Source organism: Ranitomeya variabilis, chromosome 5 (assembly GCF_051348905.1).
Source record: "Ranitomeya variabilis isolate aRanVar5 chromosome 5, aRanVar5.hap1, whole genome shotgun sequence".
Classification (NCBI taxonomy): Eukaryota; Metazoa; Chordata; class Amphibia; order Anura; family Dendrobatidae; genus Ranitomeya; species Ranitomeya variabilis.
This window is the reverse complement of record NC_135236.1, coordinates 355817585-355831600: the sequence shown is the minus strand read 5'-3', so window position 1 is coordinate 355831600 and position 14016 is coordinate 355817585. Positions and strand designations below refer to the sequence as shown.

At 40.5% G+C, this 14016-nt stretch overlaps 1 protein-coding gene across 1 annotated transcript in view; it reads right to left on the bottom strand.

The window, feature by feature from the left end:
- TAFA5 (TAFA chemokine like family member 5) overlaps nt 1-14016 on the bottom strand; it is a 738239-nt gene that overhangs the window by 139259 nt on the left and 584964 nt on the right. The window contains exon 3 of the mRNA XM_077264860.1: nt 1869-1996. Within this exon, the coding sequence (XP_077120975.1) occupies nt 1869-1996 (128 nt within the window). The remainder of the gene's footprint in view (nt 1-1868; nt 1997-14016) is intronic.

The window sequence follows — 14016 nt, the reverse complement described above, 5'->3', positions numbered from 1 at the left end:
CTGTAAATCACTTGTGCAACAAAAATTACTTGTGATACTCATATGTACACTTCAGACGCACACAACTGTTAGACTTCATTGTGCTGATCCATGGGGACTTCGAATTCCACCATATGGTGATCCATGTGGAGTAGTATGTCTGATATATTAGATATATGCCTCATTGTTTGTGTCTTTTGATGTGTAAAGACGCATAAACATATGGAGGCATGGCAGGAACCAAGAAAAGTCCATAGGTATCCTATTTCAGCTCTGTACAACAGGCTACTTTCACACTAGCGTTGGTACGGGGCCGTCGCGCTGCGTCGGCCCGATGTACCGATGCATACTGTGAAGAAAATGCCCGACGTTGGCAGTGGAAGCAGTCTTAAGACGCTTCCGCTGCTTCATTGTAAGGTCCGGGGAGGAGGGGGCAGAGTTTCAGCCGCGCATGCGTGGTGGAAAATGGCGGTCCTGACGCACAAAAAAACATTACATGTAACGTTTTTTGTGGCAGCGGTGCGCTAAAACACGACGCAACCGTCGCACGATTTGTTAATTAATTTCTTAACTTATAACTAGCAAAAAACTACTAATCCTATACTACAGAGTACATCAAAACTAAAACATCTGTAGGGGCAATAGGGGGATGACAAAGCAGAATATATCCAAATAAGTAGACTTAAAAGACTCACACCGTGAGTGAGTGAAGATCACTTTAATTCTGGAAGAATGGGTTTTAATTAAAAATGAGCGAAGATATTTGAATTAAATTCTACTCAAATACTGCAAAAATCCACATTCACCAAAGTGCAGACTTTTTGTAATTTGCTTCCCTACGGACTTAACAAAGTGGTGGTTGACAGGCTAATATGTTGTTGAACATGAAACAGACATCAAGAGGTTAAAAAAATTATCCCCTTACCACTCGCCTCTCTAGCCCCTATGCTCTGCATTGTCCCCATCTGGGTCTCTGTGCATCTTCTTATCCTTGGGTTATCTCATCACACCAGGCCAGGACTAGAATAGGAGTTTTGGCTATGATGAAGCTCGGGGATCCAGTGCTCACACCAGTGATAAGATGATGCACTGAGGACCAGATGGAGGATGGTGAAGAGTGGAGAATCCAGAGAGGTGAGGCAATTTTTTTGTTTGTTTTGTTCATCTTGCGCTTATTATACTTTGTGGTCTGGAGAGGGTGATTCAATTTATAATTAAAATGTCCAGGAAAATCCACGCAATTTAGGAAATTTTAATTTTGTCAGATTGGCTCATCTCTAGTTTTAATTTCAAAATTTATGGATTATGACAATAGTTTAGCCTGATTACATTCAACACGGAATCATTTAATTCACTGATACATGCTTTGTGTTCCTAAATATTTGCTTAATTTAATTTATTATAACATATATATATATACCCCAATTATTAATTAAATTCTTTCATTTTAATTTCATCTAGTGTGATTATTCTGGTAAGGTAAGAGTCAGATGGCCATACAACTCGGACTAGAATTGCATTGCAACACTCGGACTGGCCGTCGGCTCTCCTAACCTGAGTGTAACAGCTACATAAAAATACATGCTGTCTCACATGGGTAGGGTGAGCTGCCGGCCAGTCCAAGCATTGTGATGCAATTCTCGTTCAAGTTTTCAGCCGCCTATCTCTTCTATAACATGTATTAATTGAAAATATACAAATCACATTCTATATAGCTTCTAATGGATACTTGTTTTTTCAATTAAAAAAATGTTCAAAAACATAAGGCCCATATACATATATAAAGAAAGGCCATGTAGGTTAAATAAGGTAAATGAAAGAGCCATTCTTATTTTATATATATAACTGATGTCTTATTTAAACACATATATTGCACACTTTCTACTTACTGTAGTTGTCTTTATTCGTCCACCTGGTTGCGTACAAGTCCAACCTGACTTATTGATTAATAAATCACAACCTTCTCCTTCTAAACATGGAAGCATTTCACACCACTGTTTCGTTCTTATAATACGCGCTGTAAAAAGAAAAGGAGATAAAAGCACATGGATAAATATTTTGTGCCTCTGAGATTTTGCATGTCCATGTTATCATCGTCCTTTACGATAACTAGTTCAATGAAAACTAGGTCAACGACTTGTCCTAGTTAAATAACAATTAACAAATGAAAAATATTGTGACATGATAATGCTAAATTACAGATCCTCATTTTATTACATGAATGTTTCATGAAAGGGTAAATATAGCATCGGCTTAATATCGGGGCTTGACTAAGGTGGAGAAGTCCCACGATCAGTACAGATATAAATTTCCTTCATTTCAATGGAATGCACAAGCAACATTATGTTAAAGGAGTTATCCATTACTGTGAAATCAAGGGTGAATCCTTAGTATATGTCATATATATCAGGTTGGTGGAGGTCTAAAGGTACCTTCACACTAAACGATATCGCTAGCGATCCGTGACGTTGCAGCGTCCTCGCTAGCGATATCGTTTAGTTTGACACGCAGCAGCGATCAGGATCCTGCTGTGATGTCGCTGGTCGCTGAATAAAGTCCAGAACTTTATTTGGTCGTCCGATCGCCGTGTATCGTTGTGTTTGACACCAAAAGCAACGATACCAGCGATATTTTACACTGGTAACCAGGGTAAACATCGGGTTACTAAGCGCAGGGCCGCGCTTAGTAACCCGATGTTTACCCTGGTTACCAGCATAAAAGTAAAAAAAACAAACAGTACATGCTCACCTGCGCGTCCCCTGCCGTCCTCTTCCTGCTCTGACTGATCGCCGGCCCTAAAGTGAAAGTGAAAGCAGAGCGGTGACGTCACCGCTGTGCTGTTAGGGCCGGAGCTCAGTCAGTGTCAGGAAGCAGACGCTGGGGGACGCGCAGGTGAGTATGTACTGTTTTTTTTTTTTACTTTTACGCTGGTAACCAGGGTAAACATCAGGTTACTAAGCGCGGCCCTGCGCTTAGCAACCCGATGTTTACCCTGGTTACCCGGGGACCTCGGCATCGTTGGTCGCTGGAGAGCGGTCTGTGTGACAGCTCTCCAGCGATCAAACAGCGACGCTGCAGCGATCGCCATCGTTGTCGCTATCGCTGCAGCGTCGCTTAATGTGACGGTACCTTAACACTAAGCACACCTGTATATCAACTGTTGTCAGCTATGGCAGTGACCAGATGTAAACCATGTCAGAAGTGAACAACACAGCTCCATATACTGATTAGTGGCTGCAGCTCAGCTCCAATTCAACTTTACCATTCATCGCCAGTCAATGATTACATCTGATTAGAATTGATAAAAACCCATCGGGGAGGGTACCGGGTGTCAGACTTCAAAAATCTGATATTGACAACCTATCCTAAAGTCATATAATCAATATTACAGGAGTTGACAACCTCTTTATGGCTCTCACATAACAAATACAGTAATCAGTGAAAATACTGATGACTACACATAGTGACCGAGGCTGTATTAGTGCTATTTAGAAAACTACATACAGAAATTATCTCAGTGACAGTGATATTTTTATAGTTGTAGCCTTATTTATTATCCTAAATAGGCATTTGAACATCATAGAAAACGTCCAGAGCCAAGAACTGCCAAACATGAACTAGTATTGAGAACAACTAAGCAATGGACAGTGTTTTCACTGGCAATTAGTGAAATATAGGGCTGATCTCTACTTCCTCTGGCGATACTAGTTGCTTACTAGGGGTGTCAGAAGCTAAATTTTCTGTGATCCATCATTCCCCAGATCAGTTTCAGTATAGAGAAGGATATTCTTCCAGAGATAATCCTTTTCAACATGAAATTAATTACTTAAATAATTGCGTTTTTAGGCTTTGACCAATGTTATATAATGTGGACTGATGTTATCTGTGGGTGACACCTTTCATCATTGACTGTACAGTTACTGGGAGCCAGCGATAACCATATTGTAACTGATACCGCTCCTCATACCACAATTAATTTCCAGAATGTAAGGGTTCTATAGGGTGCTTTAAACCCTTTCAGTTCCCGGTATTCTGCCACAACATTCTAACTAAAGGGTCTTTGCAATCAATGACCTTGATGAGATTCTCTACAGAGTTATAGATTTTTTGTTCCATATCCAATCCCCTAGAAAAGTATTTATGTTTTACTGTGTTACGACCCTTGTCCAATTATTATTGTTTCCCAATAAAAAAATAGGATGTGCAATATCATCTTGATAAATCCTGTGTATAATATTATGTATCTGCAGAAAAAAATGAGATTCTACTGATGATCCCTGCTAGAAGTGATTTCATGTCTGTGAAGTCTGTAGGCACTACAGATCTCCCGCCTTTAATCCCACCTATTAATAAACACACAACAGATGCCACACTTCATAGTATTGACCCAGAACTTCAAACTTGATAGATATTATCTGGAAACATAACTATACCAATGTATATAAATATAAAAGACGTACTACAGCTCCTATCTCCGAAAGTGCACAATCTGTTCCTGACCCTGTGCATCAGGCACCGAGTCTTCTCTCTACTGCTCCTGGGCTCATATCTCTGGCATCTAGTTTGAGTTTGGAAAATGTCAAAGTATAGCCAAATAATCTTTAAAAAAATCCCCAAGCAAGTGTTTATTACCATAACAAAAATGCAATGGTATTTACCCGCCAAGGTTACAGAAATGAATGCATAAACAGGATGCAGCAGGCCCCTTTAATAAAGGCTGAGGTACCACAGGTGCAAAATACTGCTAAAACAACCACTCATAATGAACCAGTTCTGTGAGGGGGAGATTGTTTAGTATTGAAATGAGGCTTGCAATAGGGCGCAAGTCACTCACATGTATAGCACAGTGCTCAGCCAACAGCCTATTATACGCTCATACTATTAGATCAGGCGGTCAGCCCGACACTCACCTAGGTGCTAGCCCCTACTTTACAAGGTCAACATGGACCTGGCTGCAGCCTGTAAACATGTATAAAATGTGGCAAAAAATATAATATAAATATGAGGTATTGGTCAATATTTTGTCCAAAATGAGCAAGCTCACAACCCACGTCAAGGGTCTTCACTGTCTTTCGAGTCCCTACAAATGTATATATGTATAAAATGAGGACTACAGCTCTCAACTTCCAAAGTGCACAATCTATCCCTGACCCTGTGCAGCAGGCACCCTGACTTCTCACCAATGCTTATAGGCACATTTCTCTTGTGCCTAGTTTCACATTCGGTTCTGTAGATCTAAATCCCTAATATGTGTTATTACAAAAATAATATTCTGTACCCCAAATATCTGTAGGTAAAAGAGACGTTTTAGATTATTACACATTTCCAAACACTGATTTTAAATTCAATTATTATCTTGTATATTGTGTTACCAATGCGCGATAATATTTCTAAGAATTTATACACTTCATACACATTTTATTTCACTCCTGACTTAATATTAGCAGTTTTGAAGCCAAGTAATGCTCCATATGGTGACGAATTTCACTGGAGTCCTTTGACCATCTTGCTTTCTACTTTAACTGGTGTTATCAAAATATTTGTTTGGATAGCTCTGAACACTGCATTTGCTGATCATTCATTCATACAGTCACCAACTGCCAAAGCCATGGTTAATCTCCCAAGTGGGAGGCAGCATATTTTTTGACAAGAAAAAAAGTGAGATAAACCTTGTCCGTCAGCCATAAATTTGTCCAGACTTATCCTCCTAGTAAGATATGACTGATTAAAACACACAGAAAAACCTTTAACAAATCCTATTTTTGATATCTAAGAAAAAGGAATTAAGGAGATTGCGTTTTACTGGCGACAGCTGAATGGTGAATATTAAACCCTGGAAAGCGACGGTGGGCTTTTTAAGGATGGAATTAAAAATATAATTCTTTCCAGTTTAAATATATATTACTTTGGTTATACTGCACTACCTCTAGAGGGAATTCTAAAGCAACACAAATGAATCGATGTCTTTTGCAAGCAGCAAATTGAGAGCAGTAATTATGCCGTGATAGCCCTTGAGCCCCAAGGATTCATTTACTTTACGAGACAACAAAGAAACATTGCTTTATATCATTTTGCACTCAGAGTTCTTATGTTATCCTTTATGTTTTTATTGTATCATTACATTGTTTGGTGACCTGTCACGCTGACATATAAACTATCTATTCACATATTTTAACAACCACAGCTTGGGTTTCATTTTTCTTCCATAGTCTGTATGTTACTACAAGCAAATCTTCCTCACATTCATTTTGTTCTGCAATGGAAACACCCCGCATTCCAAAAAAAGAAAATTGTTTCCATATATTCATGGCACTGTACGCAGACTTTTATAGTTTGTTCAAGCAGGCTCAATATCCCACAGTGCTGAACGCTGGAGACGCGATTAAATCTTGCCATGTGCATGCAAATCAGCACACCGAGAGCTTACTCTTTGGCTGCAGAATTCTTTGTAGGGACCACCTAACGGCCACGTCTTGCTGCCTCACACATATACTATCCAACCACAAGTCATAGTACATTCTTCAAAAGACGCTTGTGCCTGCCTACAGGGAATGTTTACCATGAGGTTCTTCTAAACCCTTTCCTGCCTCAAAACTTTCAGGAGAAACCTGATGCACATGTTTTGTAGTATACAATTCAAGAAAGCTGTAAAATAAAACGTTAAGCCGACAGATTATTACACGTATCACTGAGCTAAGCTTGTTACATGCACAGATTAGCCAAATGACACACTGTACGGAACGGAGAACAAAACACTACAACCTGCTCTTTATATTACAAGGTTGTCTTTGCTTCAAAATTAAAAAGTATTAAAATAAATCCCAACAAGCAATATTTTTAGATGTACCGGGCAGGAAAGAACAAATGGTCCAAATGAAGCTCCAGTCTGCATAAATGAAACATTTGACCTCTTTGTGACTCAAGTCTTATTATTTGGATAAGATCTGAGAATTATCAAGCACCTTCTGTGGAATAAGAACAAAGAAAAGGAATAGAATTGCAACAAAAGCAGAAAAAATGATGTATACTTTGCCAGTTCTTTATTGATCCTTCCGTAATGAAATAAGTGTTAGTTGACTGTATACTCAATATTGATGGTAACATTTATTGACTTTATAAATTACTGAAGAGTTCTCAGTGCCATGCCTGTACTAACAAATATAGTGGTTTCCATGAGACAGCAGCAAAACATTTCTCTGACTGTTAAAACTCATACACATGACCATGACGGACCACCATAATAAGGCAGCCATCAAAATGCATGAGATCTCTACTGCACCTCAAGACACCTTTAATTTCTTATGGCGATAACAAGGCATTTTCTCTTTAATTAAACACAAAATCGACAAAATGGTGACATGTTCCATCCTCCAGGTGCCTTACGGCATGTATGTAATACTCCCCCCAAAGCATTTCTTCCAAACAGCACCCAATGTAGGCAGTAATGCAGCACACAAAGGATGCATGGCTCCATACTTAGGACATGTATGTCCATCGATATACAATAGATTATATTACATGTCTTATATTACAGCACAAACTTTTGTTTAACACTATTTAACACTCACATTTAACACTACTCATGCAAAGATAACATTCAATAACAAAGTGGCCTCATGTGACTAATAAATATCATTTGGAATGAAATACGAGGTTATTTTCCACACTCTGTAGGCTTTAACTGGGGAGACTGAAACAACTTACTAGGCTGTTAGTAACATAAAATGGTGTGCATATTTCAACAAATCTGCCATCTATACACATATTTCAAGAAAGCCCCAAACTTTTTCCTAGTTAGGTGATAGGTTTATGATAGCAATTTTTATGGTAATTCATCTCCATACATCTTCCAAACAATTTTTGATACTTTTAACAGTTTTTCCTCCTTTTATTAGACAGTTGTATTAGCATAATGTTTACTGCCAATAAAGCAGCATTAAATTAATGGTTGGCCATGATTATAGAAGGGCCTTTAATGTCATATTTCATTTTCTTAGGAAAACTTCCCACTCTTTCTATGTCATTCTAGATTTCACCTACAACGCTGTCATCACAAGCAATGGTGCGGCTCATAACTATACTTATAGTAAATTTTCTAAATGTCCTTTCAGCCTTTTTTAAATTATCTATAATCTAATAATCTTGATATATTACATTCACACACAATGCCAAGTGTTATATAAATCAAATGTGACATATCAGTAGTCGCTCTATTGATACAAAATTTATTTTTCCCCCCTTGAAAGATGACCTCGTCACTGAGAGTGCTGTAGTCCACTGGCTGAGAATGTAGAGGTCACCTCTAGTTTAAACATAGATGTGAATATATATATATATATATATATATATATATATATATATATATATACCGTATACATACATATACAGTACAGACCAAAAGTTTGGACACACCTTCTCATTTAAAGATTTTTCTGTATTTTCATGAGTATGAAAATTGTACATTCACACTGAAGGCATCAAAATTATGAATTAACACATGTGGAATCATATACTTAACAAAAAAGTGTGAAACAACTGAAATTATGTCTTATATTCTAGGTTCTTCAAAGCAGCCACCTTTTGCTTTGATGACTGTGTTGCACACTCTTGGCATTCTCTTGATGAGCTTCAAGAGGTAGTCACCCTGAATGGTCTTCCAACAATCTTGAAGGAGTTCCCAGAGATGCTTAGCACTTGTTGGCCCTTTTACCTTCACTCTGCGGTCCATCTCACCCCAAACCATCTCGATTGGGTTCAGGTCTGGTGATTGTGGAGGCCAGGTCATCTGGCATAGCACCCCATCACTCTCCTTCTTGGTCAAATAGCCCTTACACAGCCTGGAGGTGTGTTTGGGGTCATTGACCTGTTAAAACCCTTCTATATAGGAATGGCCTGTATGTTCGTAAGCAAAAAGGTGGGATACCCGACTAGCCTCTGATTTCTACGCGTCCCTAGGGTATTCCCTGCCTAGCTGCGGAGGTTGGCACCCTCTTGGACGCAAAATGGCGCCCCCGCTCCTCGACGGCTGACCCTATATGCCCTACGGGGCCCTAATGGGTAGATATAATGGACACTACACACTTGCCCACACCTAGGGCCCAACTTCGTACGAACGGATCAATGCCAAATGATATTTCACCATGGTGCCTCAATAACCAAGACTTGCAAAGTGCCTCAATAAACAAGACTCAAAAAGGTAATGTATGGCACCCCTGACCGTATGCTCTAAGCCTCCTTCACTGGCTATTGCGCCCTTCCACGTCCCTACCCGGACTGCCCTGCCTGACAGCGGAGGTTGGCACCCTCTTGAGCGCAAAATGGCGCCCCCGCTCCTCGGCGGCTGTCCCTTAAAGCCCTAGGCAGATCCCTACAAAAATGGAGTTACTGTAAGGAAGTGCCTATGGGGCTGTACTAGTGGGCTACAGTGGAAGTATAAATATATAGCGACTAGTGTTGAGCATTCCGATACCGCAAGTATCGGGTATCGGCCGATATTTGCTGTATCGGAATTCCGATACCGAGATCCGATACTTTTGTGGTATCGGGTATCGGTATCGAAACAACATTAATGTGTAAAATAAAGAATTAAAATAAAAAATGTTGCTATACTCACCTCTCCGACGCAGCCTGGACCTCACCGAGGGAACCGGCAGCGTTGTTTGCTTAAAATGCGCGCTTTTCCTTCCTTCCGTGATGTCACAGCTTCTGATTGGTCGCGTGCCGCCCATGTGGCCGCGACGCGACCAATCACAGCAAGCCGTGACATAATTTTCAGGTCCTTCTAGGCATTCAGTATTTTAAAATTACGTTCCGGCTTTGTGATTGGTCGCGTCGCGGTCACATGGGCGACGCGACCAATCACAAGCCGTGACGTCACGGGAGGCAGGAGACGCGCGCATTTTAAAATGCGCGCGTCTCCTGCCTCCCGTGACGTCACGGCTTGTGATTGGTCGCGTCGCCCATGTTGGCCGCGACGCAACCAATCACAGCAAGCCGTGACGTAATTTCAGGTCCTTCAGTATTTTAAAATTACGTTCCGGCTTTGTGATTGGTCGCGTCGCGGTCACATGGGCGACGCGACCAATCACAAGCCGTGACGTCACGGGAGGCTGGACACGCGCGCATTTTAAAATGCGCGCGTCTCCTGCCTCCCGTGACGTCACGGCTTGTGATTGGTCGCGTCGCCCATGTGACCGCGACGCGACCAATCACAAAGCCGGAACGTAATTTTAAAATACTGAATGCCTAGAAGGACCTGAAAATTACGTCACAGCTTGCTGTGATTGGTCGCGTCACGGCCACATGGGCGGCACGCGACCAATCAGAAGCCGTGACGTCACGGAAGGAAGGAAAAGCGCGCATTTTAAGCAAACAACGCTGCCGGTTCCCTCGGAGAGGTGAGTATAGCAATATTTTTTATTTTAATTCTTTATTTTACACATTAATATGGTTCCCAGGGCCTGAAGGAGAGTTTCCTCTCCTTCAGACCCTGGGAACCATCAGGGATACCGTCCGATACTTGAGTCCCATTGACTTGTATTGGTATCGGGTATCGGTATCGGATTAGATCCGATACTTTGCCGGTATCGGCCGATACTTTCCGATACCGATACTTTCAAGTATCGGACGGTATCGCTCAACACTAATAGCGACTTAAGCAAGGAAAATGCAAAGTGAATTAGCCACAATATCTATATGCCATCCATCAACTCTGTTTGTGGCTTATCACACAAAGTGACCAGGGAGATATAATAACCTCCATTTTTCCAATAGCACACACATACAAGATTTTGTAATGATATTTTGCACTTTATAAACCTTATATTTACCGGTATCGCTTTTGTCTTAGAGTACACACATGGTGAAAAACCAATAATAAATAATAAAAAACCTGATACACTTATCTGTGTTCAGATCTCGCCTCTACGCGTTTCCCCCCCATGATATGGTTCCTCAGGAGGCATATGGGAAAAAGAACCGTGTGATCCAACCACATCGGAGATATGCTGTGCCTGGTTGCAGGTGCAGGGTTAACACTGACAAAAGCATACTTACATAGTCCCCGCCCAAAGGGCGACACACCGGGAGTTAGTTCATACCTATGAATTGATGTACAGTTAATGGTGCAGGTTAATTGGTTTACACTGACTCTCGCTATTTATATATAAGCTGGAATCCACAAGCGATTAGATTTAACCTATAATTATTAAGCAGTGGTGTAATTGGGTTTTGGGTTTCAGCATTAGTGCACATAGGGTACGATGTATAAAAGTCCCGGGGCACTATATTCAATCCTGCCCTCCTGTCATATGGTACACTGTACAACTTGCATTGCTTACAGGCGTCTAGGTAATGGCGCCTGCGCAGTAGAAGTGATTTAAAAAGAAAAAATCCACAACTAAATGGAGTCTATGAGCGCCTGCGCAGTCTGTGAGAGTATGGCAGACCTCTATGGTCTGAAAACGGCGCATGCGCAGTACGAGGACGCCAGCAGTGGTATAGGAATAATGGTGGCCGTCATGTACAGCGTGAGGATATGGATTGAGGGCAGTCATCTGGACACCTGCACCATTAACTGTACATCAATTCATAGGTATGAACTAACTCCCGATGTGTCGCCCTTTGGGCGGGGACTATTTAAGTATGCTTTTGTCAGTGTTAACCCTGCACCTGCAACCAGGCACAGCATATCTCCGATGTGGTTGGATCACACGGTTCTTTTTCCCATATGCCTCCTGAGGAACCATATCATGGGGGGGAAACGCGTAGAGGCGAGATCTGAACACAGATAAGTGTATCAGGTTTTTTATCATTTATTATTGGTTTTTCACCATGTGTGTAATCTAAGACAAAAGCGATACCGGTAAATATAAGGTTTATAAAGTGCAAAATATCATTACAAAATCTTGTATGTGTGTGCTATTGGAAAAATGGAGGTTAATATATCGCCCTGGTCACTTTGTGTGATAAGCCACAAACAGAGTTGATGGATGGCATATAGATATTGTGGCTAATTCACTTTGCATTTTCCTTGCTTAAGTCGCTATATATTTATACTTCCACTGTAGCCCACTAGTACAGCCCCATAGGCACTTCCTTACAGTAACTCCATTTTTGTAGGGATCTGCCTAGGGCTTTAAGGGACAGCCACCGAGGAGCGGGGGCGCCATTTTGCGTCCAAGAGGGTGCCAACCTCCGCAGCTAGGCAGGGAATACCCTAGGGACGCGTAGAAATCAGAGGCTAGTCGGGTATCCCACCTTTTTGCTTACGAACATACAGGCCAATTTTAAACCCATTCCTATATAGAAGGGTTTTTTTAGGGGTTGTTTTGGTTTGTTATTCCTAGTTTTGAAATAAAGATATTATATAAATTAGTTTTTGGTTTAGTTTTTTGTTTAATACTAATTTTGGATTATCATAAATAATTTTTCTTCATTGACCTGTTAAAAAATAAATGATGGTCCAACTAAACGCAAACTGGATGGAATAGCATGCCGCTGCAAGATGCTGTGGTAGCCATGCTGATTCAGTGTGCCTTCAATTTTGAATAAATCCCCAACAGTGTCACCAGCAAAGCACCCCCCACACCATCACACCTCCTCCAAGCTTCACGGTGGGAACCAGGCATGTAGTCCATCAGTTCACCTTTTCTGCGTCACACAAAAACACGGTGGTTGGAACCAAAGATCTCAAATTTGGACTCATCAGACCAAATCACAGATTTCTACTGGTCTAAAGTCCATTCCTTGTGTTCTTTAGCCCAAACAAGTCTCTTCTGCTTGTTGCCTGTCCTTAGCAGTGGTTTCCTAGCAGCTATTGTACCATAAAGGCCTGCTGTACAAAGTCTCTTCTTAAAAGTTGTTGTAGAGATGTGTCTGCTGCTAGAACTCTGTGTGACATTGACCTTGTCTCTAATCTGAGCTGCTGTTAACCTGCGATTTATGAGGCTGGTGACTCGGACAAACTTATCCTCAGAAGCAGATGTGACTCTTGGTCTTCCTTTCCTGGGGCGGTCCTTATCTGATCCAGTTTCTTTGTAGTGCTTGATGGTTTTTGCCACTGCACTTGGGGACACTTTCAAAGTTTTCCCAATTTTTTCGGACTGACTGACCTTAATTTCTTAAAGTAATGATGGCCACTCATTTTTCTTTACTTAGCAGCTTTTTTCTTGCTATAATACAAATTCTAACAGTCTATTCAGTAGGACTATCAGCTGCGTATCCACCAGACTTCTGCACAACACAACTGATGGTCCCAACCCCATTTATAAGGCAAGAAATCCCACTTGTTAAACCTAACAGGGCACACCTGTGAAGTGAAAACCATTCCCGGAGACTACCTCTTGAAGCTCCTCAAGAGAATGCCAAGAGTGTGCAAAGCAGTCATAAAAGCAAAAGGTGGCTACTTTGAATAACCTAGAATATAAGACATCATTTCAGTTGTTTCACACTTTTTTGTTAAGTATATAATTCCACATGTGTTAATTCATAGTTTTTATGCCTTAAGTGTGAATGTACAGTTTTCATAGTCATGAAAATACAGAAAAATCTTTAAATGAGAAGGTGTGTCCAAACTTTTGGTTTGTACTGTATATACAGTATATATATATATATATATATATATAGAGAGAGAGAGAGAGAGAGAGAGAGAGAGAGCGAAAGAGAGACATAAAAAGGAAAACAGCACAAAAAACTGAAAAAAAGATTCAACGCTTGAGAAAGGATATCACATCCGAAACATTGCCACGCCATTTGGGCAACAAAGTCCACTTTTTTTTCATTTTTTTGTGCTGTTTTCCTTTTTTTATCTCTATTTTGAAAGCCATTTGTTCATTGGTTGGGAAAGCTTTGCATGACACTTGAGGTAATATCAGATGCTGTTCCAATTTTTCTCTTTATATATATATATATATATATATATATATATATATATATATATATATAATGCATCTAATATACATATAGCTGTGAATGAACAAACAAGATATCTCAATCGAATCAATGGATCAATGTTTAGTATGACTTCTCTTTGCCTTC